Source organism: Nerophis lumbriciformis, linkage group LG09 (assembly GCF_033978685.3).
Source record: "Nerophis lumbriciformis linkage group LG09, RoL_Nlum_v2.1, whole genome shotgun sequence".
Taxonomy (NCBI): domain Eukaryota; kingdom Metazoa; phylum Chordata; class Actinopteri; order Syngnathiformes; family Syngnathidae; genus Nerophis; species Nerophis lumbriciformis.
This window is the reverse complement of record NC_084556.2, coordinates 48,609,925-48,624,201: the sequence shown is the minus strand read 5'-3', so window position 1 is coordinate 48,624,201 and position 14,277 is coordinate 48,609,925. Positions and strand designations below refer to the sequence as shown.

The following is a 14,277-nucleotide window of genomic DNA, read 5'->3' as shown; positions in this document are numbered from 1 at the left end:
GGTTGCACGTGACTGTTAAAACAACAATTGCGGTATTCTAATTAGTCAGATGCAAACACAAAATAGTAGATATTGTTTCATTGGGGAGGACTTTATTATGACGTCATGCTCCCAGCTCAGAAAACCCTCCAAAGTGAGTGAGCCTCCATGTCAATAAAGGAATGAAACACTGGCTCCCTCTATGGGCGACTCCGCGTCACTGCACCTGGTCCACTAATATTGGCGAAATTAGCTTGACTTTTTTTTTGTGCCAAAATCCATATTTAGAAATACAAATAAAATCCAAAATAAATATCCCGCTCGACATAAAATTATATTTGTCACGTTAATACTTTTCAAAGCAGCACAATCCCCCCCAAATGTTTTCAAAGATATTTTATTACATTTTTGTTGTTGTTGTAGAATGAGTAAGTAGTAATAATTAGAAAGCATTTTTTTTCTGTTATAATAATAAGAAAAGTTCTGTTCATTTTGAATTACATCCAACTTCTTTTTTTTTTTAAAAAAGGAGGAACTACAACCAATACCTGCTTTTACAGTGCGCCATCTAGCGGCCAGAGCAGGGTAGTAATAATAATAGAATGGTCTTCACGGCTAAACAAGAGGACAAATCACACACTAAGAACTTCCAAATGAAAAGACATGATCTATGTCACAAACTAAGAACTCTTCACAAACACTCCACCGAGAAACAGCTTGGCGCCCTGCAAAAAAAAAAACACGCACTTTGAACCTTTCGGCGATCGAGTGGGTGTTCGCTTCTTTTTCCACTTGAAAAAAAAAAAAAAAAAAAAAAAAAAAAAAAAAAGGTCTCTGCAGGGCACGAACGAAAACACGACAACACAACACAAACAAAGCGAGTGATTGTGTATACTTCTGACATTTACTTACAGAGGCGACACGTAAAAACACAAAAAGTGTCGCTGAGATGAAAAATACGATTTTTTTTTTTTTTTACTATTATTATTTTTTATCATTAATAATAATAATAATACTGCCGTCAACATGCAGTTACCCGTTTTTTTTCTTCTTTTTTCTTCTTTTTTATGACTTCTCTGGAAAGCGTGTCTGAGATCACTTTTGATCTGAAATTGAAACAACAAAACACCTCAAATTTAGAACAGGTTCCCCGGCCGTTGGAAAGGTTTCTTTTTTTTCCGTACGAAACAAAACGATTAGCAAAGCCAAAGTCCTGAAGGGCTCCTTCTAACTGGCCTCCAGCTTGGCCATTTCCTGCACGTAGATGCCGATGCTCTCGCTGTCGAACAGCACGAAGTAGACCGTCTTGATGGTGGACGACATGGTGGCCACGAAGTAGCTGGAGATGGCCTTCAGGATCAGCTGCGCCGCCGTCTGCTTGGGGAAGCCGTTCCTGAGGAGCAAGGCCCGCCCGTGAGTCAAACTTGCCAAAGCGAAAGCTCCGAGACCCCGGGCGAATAGTGGACACACGCAAAAAAAAAAGATTAGGGTGGGTAGACTTTCAGAATAAAAGCTCACTCCTCCTCTTCCAAAACTGGGCGTTGATGTGATCAAAGAGCTTCTTCTTTTTTCTTTTTTTTTTTCACATAATTGTTGATAATCATGTGTCCCTATGGCGGGGGTCATGCAGCTCTTTAGCGGCGCCCTGATGGCTCCAGGGAGCTTTTTCCAAAATGTATGGAAATGGGGGAAAAAAAATAGGGTGAAAAATGTTTTGTGTTGCAATATGGTTTCTGTAGGAAGACAAAAACATGACACAAACCTTCCTAATTGTTAGAAAGCCCACTGTTTGTATTAAACATGCTTCACTGATGAGAGTATTAGGCGAGCGCCGTTTTGTCCTACTAATTGAACTCACCGTTATGAGGACTGTGACTCAACAGTTTGTTTACATGTTCAACTTTCTCCGACGCTGCCAAAGAAAGACGTGCTTTATGCCGTTCCTTCTTTGTCTCATTTTGTCCCCCAAACGTTTTATACTGTGTGTGAATGCACAAAAGGTGAGCTCTGTTGATGTTATTGACTTGTTTGAGTGCTAATCAGGCATATTTGGTCCCTGCATGACTGCAAGCTAATCGATGCTAATATGCTATTTAGGCTAGCTCATACTTGCCAACCTTGAGACCTCCGATTTCGGGAGGTGGGGGGTGGAGGGTGGGGGTCGTGGTCGGGGGTGGGGCGTGGTTGGGGGCGTGGTTAAGAGGGGGGGAGTATATTGACAGCTAGAATTCACCAAGTCAAGTATTTCATACACACATATATTATATATATATATATATATATATATATATATATATATTATATTTTGCTAAAACATCAAAATTAATTGTATTTTTTTTTTGTATTTTTTCTGACTCCTTATTACATCCAGCCATAGAATTAAAATAAACACCGTTTTGTTTGCATATTTTCAGGATATATATATATATATATATATATATATATATATATATATATATATATATATATATATATAATTAATTTTAAATATATGATCATAATAATTAATTTAAAATGACCATATTTAATTATTAAAATAATTGCTTGTTTATCAACAACTTTAGCATTTTATTCATTACATTTTGAAGCTCTCAGAAGCCAAGTTATGTTATATTCCTTAAGATTTATTTATGCAAGTTTGAAGTATCAATTATCCAAACACCATTATGTTTGCATATTTTCAGGATATATATATATATATATATATATATATATATATATATATATATATATATATATATATATATATATATATATATACCATTTTGTTTGCATATTTTCAGGATATATATATATATATATATATATATATATATATATATATATATATATATATATATATATATATATATATATATATATATTACATTTTTTATATATATATATATATATATATATATATATATATATCCTGAAAATATGCAAACAAAACGGTATTTGGATAATTGATACTTCAAACTTGCATAAATAAATCTTAAGGAATATAACATAACTTGGCTTCTGAGAGCTTCAAAATGTAATGAATAAAATGCTAAAGTTGTTGATAAACAAGCTATTATTTTAATAATTAAATATGGTCATTTTAAATTAATTATTATGATCATTTAAAATTAATTATTTCAAATATGTTTATTTTAATTCTATGCCTGGATGTAATAAGGAGTCAGAAAAAATACAAAAAAAAATACAATTAATTTTGATGTTTTAGCAAAATATAATAAAAATGTATTTAGTTTTTTGTTTTTTTTTAATTAATAAATATATTTATTTTTAGGTAAGATAAACAAAATAATACAATTTGTCTCTAGTCTGGATGATTTAGTTCTTGTCACCCTGTTGTCCTCCCGTCGTGAAAAAAAGGCTGTCCTCACTCAGGTCCGCATGGAGCTGGAGGGGGCGTGGCCTCCAGCTCCGGCTGAAAATCGGGAGATTTTTCGGGAGAATATTTGTCCCGGGAGGTTTTCGGGAGAGGCGCTGAATTTCGGGAGTCTCCCGGAAAATTCGGGAGGGTTGGCAAGTATGGGCTAGCTGTATGTACATATTGCATCATTATGCCCCGTTTGTAGGTATATTTAATTTCCTTTACTAATGTCCTCTGTGGTTTTAGTTCATTTTTCCATGTTTCATGACACATTATCTGTATGGAATAGTGGCTGCATTTCTAATAGCTGTGTGTGTCCCGTTATAGACCAGCTTGCAAAGATTGTAATAAATTCATCAGAAGAAGACAGCCTGCTGTTTCCTTTAACTTGGACACACACATCTATAGCTTTGGCCATTTTAACAGTAAATTCCAGGAGTTATCTCACCTGCTGAGAAGTTTTACTAATGTTTTCCAATGTTGTAAAAATGTGTAGAATAAATATTATATTTCAACATTTCTGTCAACGAAGATTTGCGTAGTCACATAGTCATTTTGATAGTAGGCTAAGATAGCTAATTACATCATGTGTTGCCATCATTATAACACTTATATAAGTCTTTTAATTTTTTTGCAGCTCCAGACAGATTACTTTTTCATATTTGTGGTCCAATGTGGCTCTTTCAACATTTTGGGTTGCCGACCTCTGTCCTATGGGATGTTCCCAATAAGTGTTTGATGAGCATTCCTCAACTTTCTCGGTCTTTTTTGCCACTTGTGCCAGCTTTTTTGAAACATAATGCAGGCATCAAATTCCAAATGAGCTAATATTTGCAAAAAAATTAACTTTTCTAGTGTGAACATTAAATATCTTGTCTATGCAGTCTATTCAATTGAATATAAGTTGAAAAGGATTTGCAAATCATTGTATTCTGTTTTTATTTACCATTTACACAACGTCACAACTTCACTGCTTTTGGGTTTTGTATATACTGTAATTGTTGATTATCAGGTGTTCCTATGCAACATTCTGGTGTTTGTACAGTGAAAGATGTTAATATACACGTCTAAATAGTGGTTTCTTTCACGTGGTGTTAAATCCGTTGTGTATAAATAGCCGATATGATGGAAAATGACCAATTATTAAACTATTATTCATTATTAAAGCAGCTCTGCAGGCTGACATGGTGATTATCACTAATTATCTGCTGTAATAATATGATAATAATAGAATAAAGCTTATGTATACAACATAATGTAGTATAGACAAAACCCAAAACCAGTGAAGTTGGCACGTTGTGTAAATCGTAAATAAAAATAGAATACAATGATTTTCTGGGTGTTGTTGATAAATGGCCTTGGCTTTGCATAGTAGAGTTTTAACTAACATTAATGGTGCCTTCACAGATGTGTAAGTTACCCATGCCTTGGGCACTAACACACCCCCATACCATCACAGATGCTGGCTTTTCAACTTTGCGCCTAGAACAGTCCGGATGGTTCTTTTCCTTTTTGGTCCGGAGGACACGACGTCCACAGTTTCCAAAAACTATTTGAAATGTGGACTCGTCAGACCACAGAACACTTTTACACTTTGCATCAGTCCATCTTAGATGAGCTCGGGCGCAGCGAAGCCGGTGGCGTTTCTGGGTGTTGTTGATAAATGGCTTTGGCTTTGCATAGTAGAGTTTTAACTTGCACTTACAGATGTAGCGACCAACTGTAGTTACTGACAGTGGGTTTCTGAAGTGTTCCTGAGCCCATGTGGTGATATCCTTTACTCACTGATGTCGCTTTTTGATGCAGTACCGCCTGTAGGGTCTAAGGTCACGGGCATTCAATTTTGTGCAGTGATTTCTCCAGATTTTCTGAAACTTTTGATGATATTACGGACCGTAGATGGTGAAATCCCTAAATTCCTTGCAATAGCTCGTTGAGAAATGTTGTTCTTAAACTGTTTGACAATTTGCTCACGCATTTGTTGACAAAGTGGTGACCCTCGCCCCATCCTTGTTTGTGAATGACTGAGCATTTCATGGAATCTACTTTTATACCCAATCATGGCACCCACCTGTTCCCAATTTGCCTGTTCACCCGTGGGATGTTCCAAATAAGTGTTTGATGAGCATTCCTCAACTTTCTCAGTCTTTTTTGCCACTTGTGCCAGCATTTTTGAAACACGATGCAGGCATCAAATTCCAAATGAGCTAATATTTGCAAAAAATAAAGTTTTCCAGTTCAAATGTTACGTATCTTGTCTTTGCAGTCTATTCAGTTGAATATAAGTTGAAAAGGATTTGCAAATCATTGTATTCTGTTTTTATTTACCATTTACACAACGTGCCAACTTCACTGGTTTTGGGTTTTGTAAAATGTGTACATATATTAACATGTCCCTGCATAGGCTGCTGCCCCCGCGACCCAACCTCGGATTAAGTGGAAGAAGATGGATGTTTATGTGGCTATATTAACATGTCATTTGTAATAAAATATGGTTGCAGATAATATATATGAATATAATACAATATATATATACACAATTATATAATAAAATGTATGTAAATAAGATTATACATGTATATATAACAATTTTTAATATACATGTATATAATATATGTAAGCATATAAAATTAAGTAATATTTACAAGATAAGATCTAATATAAGTCTTTTTATATGTAATTTATAATATATATGTCATTTTAATCTAATGTATGCATTTAAGATTGATATGTATGTATATAATCTATAATACAATATGTGTATAAGATTATTAATGTAAGTATATAATACAATGTAATATGTAAATATGTAGATAATATATTGTAATTTATAATATGTGTGTATATAAGATTGTATAATATGAATGTATATAATATAGTGTAATTTATGCTATAATATGTACGCATATAAGATTAAATATAAGGTAATATATGTTTATAATATGTATGTTTATAACATGTACACATAAGATTATATAATATGCATGTATATAAGATTGTATAATATGTGTGTATATAAGAAATCATTTTAAGATATGTAGTTATATAATATAATGTAATATATATATATGTATTTAATTTAAAATGTGTATAATATATTGTATATGTTATATTATATACATTCATGTATACAACATAATGTTTGCTTAGGCTGCTGCCCCCGCGACCCGACCTCGGATAAGCGAAAGAAGATGGAAGGATGGATGGATAACGTAATATAATATAATGTGATATAATACATAGTATAATGTATGTAATGTAACATAATGGATGATTATGTTGAATATGCAGAGATATATATACGGTGTTTGAAGTCCTATTGTTTACCTTCCGCTGCCGATGGAGGGGAAGGCAACCGTCTTGAGCTTCTTGTCGTCTGCCAGAGCCAAGCAGTTCTTCACCGTCTTCTCCAAGAGGTCCTCACACTTGTCCGAGCCCCATGCTGGACTGTTGCAGTGGATCACGTACTTGGCGGGAAGACCGAAGCCGCCGCTCAGCAAGGCTGCGGACGTAAACAAGACAGAAGTCAGACGTGCCGCCTCAGTGCTGCAGGTGGCCGTGATGTCCTGTGAGTGATACTTTCTTCATCAACATTCTTACTTTTACACTTTTTCATCATTTACTTTGTCTTCTTCTTCTCAAATGTGTCTTTTTTGCAGCTTTATCTTTCACACACAAACACGCATATACAAGTGCACAGGCAAAAACTGAAATCTAAGTAAGATTAAATATCTCAAATAAGGGTGATATTTGCCTATTTTCTGTCTGATAAGATAATTCTTCTCACTAAGCAGATTTTATGTTAGAGTGTTTTACTTGTTTTAAGTGTTTTGGTCCTAAATGATCTCAGTAAGATATTACAGCTTGTTGCTGAGATTTGATGACCTAGAATATCAAGTGTTGCAAAGCTGTGTCATCAACACTCACAAGTATAAAACTGCTTTTTTAAAGTAATAATTTCTTATTTCAAGCATGAAATAAAAAATCATGACTTTGACACAATTGTGTCTCATAATTAAAACAGATGACAGCCAAATGGACTTTGCTGTTTTATTTTCAACGATACAATAGACCAGGGGTGCTCATTACGTCGATCGCGAGCTACCGGTCGATCTCGGAGGGTGTGTCAGTCGATCACCAGCCAGGCATTAAAAAAATAGTCCTAAAAATGAGCGATCATAAATCTTCACTATGACGTCACTTTCGTCACTTGATTGACATTCACGGCACCCGAGGGTCTTCTGAGATGACGCTGGCTGCTGCCAGCTCATTAAAATTACCGACTGGAAGGCGAGAAACACTTTATTTCAACAGACTCTGGCGCCGTACCTGTCGTCAAAACTCCAAAGACCGACTGCACAGTTGCACAGTTGCGCTAACAAAACAAGAGTCTCAGAAAGCTGGCGTGCACAAGCTAGCAAGCTACGCAGTTTGCCGACAATGTATTTCTTGTCAAGTGTATACAAAGGAGTACGGAAGCTGGACAAATAAGATGCCAAAAACCAACCACTTTCATGTGGTATTGGACAGAAAGGAGGACTTTTTTCTCCTCCATTCGAAAATGCGGACGTTTTTAGCACCACTGTCTGATTCCAATCAATGCAAGTCATCAGAATCAGGTAATACACCAACTTATATTCTTGTCTTCATGAAAGAAAGGAATCTATATGTGTTAAACATGCCTGTATTATCTTTAAACACCTTAACTTGTTAACAATATTAACTATATGTGTTAAACATGCTTGCATTATCTTTAAACACCTTTAACTTGTTAACAATATTAACTATATGTGTTAAACATGCTTGTATTATCTTTAAACACCTCTAACTTATTAATAATATTAACTATATGTATTAAACATGCTTGTATTATCATTAAACACCTTTAACTTGTTAACAATATTAACTATATGTATTAAACATGCTTGCATTATCTTTAAACACCTTTAACTTGTTAACAATATTAACTATATGTATTAAACATACTTGTATTATCATTAAACACCTTTAATTTATTAACAATATTAACTATATGTATTAAATATTCTTGTATTATCATTAAACACCTTTAATTTATTAACAATATTAATTGTGTTAAACATGATTGCATTATCATTAAACACCTTTAATTTATTAACAATATTAACTATATGTGTTAAACATGCTTGCATTATCATTAAACACCTTTAACTTATTAACAAAAACATATATTTCATAAATAAGTAAATATAAATTATATATATGAATGAGGTAGATCCCCACGACTTGATCAATTGAAAAGTAGCTCGCCTGCAGAAAAAGTGTGAGCACCCCTGCAATAGACAATACGTACTCATATTGTAGTACACTTGTTATTAGTGAGAATATACTTATTTTAAGGTATTTTTGAGTTCATTGAGGTCTTGACAAGCCAAATTTTCTTGTTCTATTGGCAGATAATTTTGCTTTGTTCAAATAAAATACCCCTAATTTTTGTATTTTTTCTTTCTTGTTTTTGAACACTGACTTTTTGCAGTGTAGAGATACATGAATATGTATTGAGAAGTGCACAGGCACACACACAATGATCAGTATCCACAGCATAAAACCCTGATCGAAACGTCCCTAATTCGCACAACCGCCCGCCCGCCCGCACGCACGCACGCCCTAATCACTCTAAATAAAATAGAAGAATAGATTAGAATAGACTTTATTGTATATTTGCATATAACGAGATTAAGGACTCCAATTTAAGGTGCGGTAGTGGAAACAAATATGGAATAAAAAAAAATCACACAAGTAGTAACAAAGATAAAAAATAAGAATTGAAATAAACAGAGTACTACACTGCAAAAAGTCAGTGTTCAAAAACAAGAAAAAAAAAATACAAAAAATATTATTTATCAACATTAGAATTGAATAAAATGCTTTTCTTTTAAAATGCATGTGTTTTTAACCGTGTACCCAGACTTTGTGGACACCCTGTACGAAACCCAATATGGTACTAAAAATATAAACATAGGCAAGAAGACACAAAGGTACATTTGGCCTTTTAAGTAGTGCAATTCTTGGCACCTGTGTACCAAAACACAGCCTGAAAGAACTTCAGATAAAACTGTCGACAAATTTGGGCAAATAAATGACAAGCATTCAAGTAAAACGTTTAAAAACGTTCCTGGATGACATTCTGACAATATAATTGCATTTGTGTAAAAGCTAATTTTACCTATGCAAGCGAAAAATCACCTGTGATTAATTATGATTTTTTTCCGAATTCCAAAATGTGATGAATACGATTTTTTTTTTTTTTTTTTTTTAATGTCTGCATTTGGGCATGGGATTGGGTTGTGTCATGTTGGTACACTGCAAAAAGTCAGTGTTCAAAATCAAGAAAAAAAAAAAATAAAAATTAGGGGTATTTTATTTGAACTAAGCAAAATTATCTGCCAATAGAACAAGAAAATTTGGCTTGTCAAAACTTTCCAAAACAAGTAAAATTAGCTAACCTCAATGAACCCAAAAATAACTTAAAATAAGTATATTCTCACTAATAACAAGTGCACTATTCTTGGTAGGAAAAAAAAGAGACCTTTTTGCTCAATATGTTGAAAAATATTCTTAAATGAAGTAAATGCTAGTGCCGTTATCTTGACATAATGATATGCGCTCGGCATTACATTTCTTGAAACCAGCAAACTTATAGTAAAAACTAGTTTATTTTTCTTAATGGAAAGGCAACAAGGCAACCGCTCGTTACTCTCGGGGTCTCCTAGCCGCTCAGGCAAATCATATTGTCTAAAAATGCATTTTCCCATCGATAACATGACATCATCGCGCCAAGTGCGTGCTCTTTCAGTCAATTAGTGCACATATATATAGCAAAAAACAAATAATTGTAATTTTGAGGAATTTATCTGAATGTGCATGAACTATTTCTGTTCAAAATGGTTTGAAATGTCACATGTTAAATGTTTAAATATTAACTGTCAGTTTACTGTACTGTGCCAACTGTACTACTATATGAGTACGTATTTTCTATTGTTTCATTGAAAATAAACCAGCAAAGTTCATTTGGCTGTCATCTGTTTTAATTATGAGACACAATTGTGTCAAAGTCATGATTTTTTATTTCATGCTTGAAATAAGAAATTATTACTTTGAAAAAGCAGTTTTATACTTGTGAGTGTTGATGACACAGCTTTGCAACACTTGATATTCTAGTTTCAAGCATGTTTTACTCAATATAGGTCATCAAATCTCAGCAACAAGCTGTAATATCTTACGGAGATCATTTAGGACCAAAACCCTTAAAACAAGTAAAACACTAACATAAAATCTACTTAGTGAGAAGAACTATCTTATCAGACAGAAAATAAGCAAAAATCACCCTTGGTTGAGATATTTAATCTTACTTAGATTTCAGTTTTTGCAGTGTATCCAATAAAAACAATAAGCAATCCTGTACAATATACAGAACAAAACAAGAGTACCAGAGTAATAAAGTAATAACAATCAGTGTCAGACGTATTGCACTCGAAGGGTAATATTGCACAGTAGGGTATTAGGGTAGGACATTGTATAGGAGTGAATTATTTATTACAAGTTTGAGTTCAAGATGGTGATAGCTCTGGGAAAGAAGCTGTCTCTGAGCCTGTTTGTTCTGCACAGATGTTTAAGAGTATAGATAAGTGTATACCGTAGATGTATAAGTAGGGATGATGTTCGAAACCGGTTCTCCCGGTTGTTCGATAAGAAAAGAACCGATTCCATGGACTCGAATCCCTTTTTGAGAACCGGTTACCGTTATCGAGGCCATTATAGTAAAGAAAAAGAGTTGGTTCTTTATTCGAATCCCTGGGACCGAATCCCGTCCCACAGGAAATGCCCTGTGGGACATCACAGGAAATGACGTAGCTCAGTCATTAGGCGGCAGATACAGAAAGCAGCAAAAATAATGGACCGGAAAAAACGCCTCAAGGCATGGCTTCATTTTACAAAAAAATACGACGAGGAAACGGCAATATGCAATTATTGCCATGCTTCGCTCTCATGTAAGGGGCGCAGTACAACAAACATGTTGAAACATGTTCAGGCCTCACATACCCTGAACGTTCGAGAACCGTGTCGTGTCTTCGACACGTGGAGAAGCAGCGACAGAGATGACGAAGCACGCCCCTTTTCCTGTGCTTCAACCTGCAGTCCCAGTGATAGTGCCAGTGAGTAACTAGCGTTAATTTCCATATCTGCTCACTTGTAGCCTTTAGGCTAAAATAACGATACCTCTTATGTCAACCAGGACTGCAGAATTGTTGATTGATGACTGTGGCGTTCTTAGTGTCATAGTGTGTGTAGTTAGTATGTTCCAATAGCAGCAGAAGTGCACTTTTTGGAGAGCTGTATTATTTTCAGTTTTTTGCCCAAGGGACTGATTTTATTTAACACTATATTATTATTTATACACCTATAGCAGGGGTCGGCAACCCGCGGCTCTGGAGCCGCATGCGGCTCTTTGATCACTCTGATGCGGCTCAGCAGCTTACTTGCTGAACCCCCCAATTTTCCCGTGAGACTTCCGGATTTCAGTGCCTATCGCAGAAAACTCCCGGGATTATTATTCACAGATTTTCACCCTTACGGCTATAATAAGGGCGTGCCATGATGGTACAACATTTGGCGCCCTCTACAATCTGTATTAACAGAGTGCCAGCCCAACACTTGTTATACAATATACATCTTTTGCTTGCACACGTACGTGACAGCAAGGCATACTTGGTCAACAGCCACACAGGTTACACTGACGGTGGTCATATAAAACAACTTTAACACTCTTACTAATAATGCGCCACACTTTGAACCAAAACCAAACAAGAATGACAAACACATTTCGGGAGATCATCTGCACCTTAACACAACAGAACAAACACCCAGAATCCCATGCAGCCTTGACTCTTCCGGGCTACATTATACACCCCTGCTACCACCAAACCCCGCCCCCACCCTAACCCGTATCCCGGAAGAGTTAGGGCTGCATGGGATTCTGGGTATTTGTCCTGTTGTGTTTATGTTGTGTTACGGTGCAGATGTTCTCCCGAAATTTGTTTGTCATTCTTGTTTGGTGTGGGTTCACAGTGTGGCGCATTATTAGTAAGAGTGTTAAAGTTTTTTTCTTTTTTATACCGCCACCGTCAGTGTGAGCTGTGTGGTTGTTGACCAAGTATGCCTTGCTGTTACCTACGTGAGCAAAGCGGAAGCCCCATACGACATGTGGCTGATCAGGCACGCTGACTGTAGTGGGTGCTATATGCTGTACCATCACGGCACGCATGACGCTGACAAGCGGCGTTCAATTAAAACCCGCGTGCCGCACCAGCTTTCAAATTCCACATAAAGGTGTGGGCAGCGTGTCTGAGACCCCTGGTTATACATAGCACAAAGCAAAAAAAAAAAATTCGTATGCAGTGTTAATTCGTTTAAAATTTCAAAAAAAATTTGCGGCTCCCATTGTTTTCTATAATTTGAGAAACTGGTCAAAATGGCTCTTTGACTGGCAAAGGTTGCCGACCCCTGACCTATAGTAATCACAGAGACAGGTTGTTTTTGTGTTACTGTATATATTTGTTGTTCTGAAAAATCCCACTTAATATACTTTGGGTACATTTTATTAGGGGGGTAACAACAGTCAATATTTATTTATTTATTTTATTTTATTTTTTTCCTATAAAATAAAAGTGAGCTTTTGTTAAACCAAATATTGTGTGTTTTTTTCCATATACAACGACCTATCTGGATTCGATAAGAGAATCGATAAGGAATCGGTTCGATAAGAGGATTCGATAACGGGCTCGAACTCGATAATTTCTTATCAAACATCATCCCTATGTATAAGTGTATAGATAAGTGTGTAGACGTATAAGTGTATAGATGAATATATAGATAAGTGTGTATGTAGACGTGTAGATGGAAAGAAAGAAGAATAAAAGCCCACTGACCACCAGCCACATCCAAGGGTCCATTTTTCTTCTTCAGCTCCAGCACAGCCTCTACAAACTCCTTCCCTCCTTTCTTCTCCAGGGCGGAGCCTGCAAGAGAACCAGACCACGTCTCACTTTGTCAGCGAGGGGCAGGGGCGGGACAAGAAGGCGTGGACATGCGGGCGGACGTGCGGGCGCCTACAGCAGGGACCTTTGACCTCGGCAAAAGGAGGTACTTCACTCAGCAGACTTTCGCAGACAAACTGAGGAAAAGCTCCAAAGTCCACAACATTTAAAGCACACGACTGAAGCAGAAGTGCGACCTTCTCATCGGACACCACATTAGGGACACGGGGGGTGCCTAATGTTGTGTCCTGAGTTGATTTGAAAAGTGACTGACGGCTCAGTCCAAGTCAGCCCACGATAACAAAAAGCACCAAAGCAGCAGCAGCAGGTGTATTCTTGTTGCTATGGCGATGGAGGCTGGTTTCTTTACCTACTTCCCCGCCCGTATAGAAGGACTCGTTGGTCGGGTGAATGACAGCGTCGCTCTCCACTATGGAAATGTCAGCTTGGACAACTTGCAACTACAGATGAACGACAACAAACAACAACAATGGCGGTGAAAACACGGCGAGTCAGCGACGGCTGATGACGTCAAACAAACAAAACAACAACGAGGTCACCATGGAATCAGGAAGCGCCTCAATCAGCCATCTTGTGCAAACACCTGACAAAAATGATCAAATATTTTTTTTTTCTTCCCTCAATCAGAAATGTCAAATTTGATCGCGCTAACGTCGCAAATGTTGAAGCAATGGCGGCCTGACAGATTGCAGTACTGGGAAGCCACCAGCAGAGGGTGCACTCTCACACAATAAAGTAAACAGGAAGAGACCATTATGGAGGTTAATTTGTGTCTTTAATACAAAAGCTTTTTTTGGACAATGAATTAATGTCACTGAATTATTCGCTTTGGAAATAATT

At 36.2% G+C, this 14,277-nt stretch overlaps 1 protein-coding gene across 2 annotated transcripts in view; it reads right to left on the bottom strand.

Annotated features, from left to right (window-relative positions):
• Positions 1 to 260: 260 nt before the first annotated feature.
• Positions 261 to 14,277, bottom strand: part of macroh2a1 (macroH2A.1 histone) — a 37,339-nt gene continuing 23,322 nt past the window's right edge. The window contains exons 6-9 of one of the 2 annotated variants that reach the window (XM_061963009.1): positions 13,787 to 13,877; positions 13,309 to 13,398; positions 6,668 to 6,842; positions 261 to 1,372 (exon numbers count right to left, since the gene is read on the bottom strand). In XM_061963009.1, coding sequence (XP_061818993.1) covers positions 1,207 to 1,372; positions 6,668 to 6,842; positions 13,309 to 13,398; positions 13,787 to 13,877 — 522 coding nt within the window. In that variant the 3' untranslated portion in view covers positions 261 to 1,206. The remainder of the gene's footprint in view (positions 1,373 to 6,667; positions 6,843 to 13,308; positions 13,399 to 13,786; positions 13,878 to 14,277) is intronic. The other variant, XM_061963007.1, reaches the window with a different exon arrangement.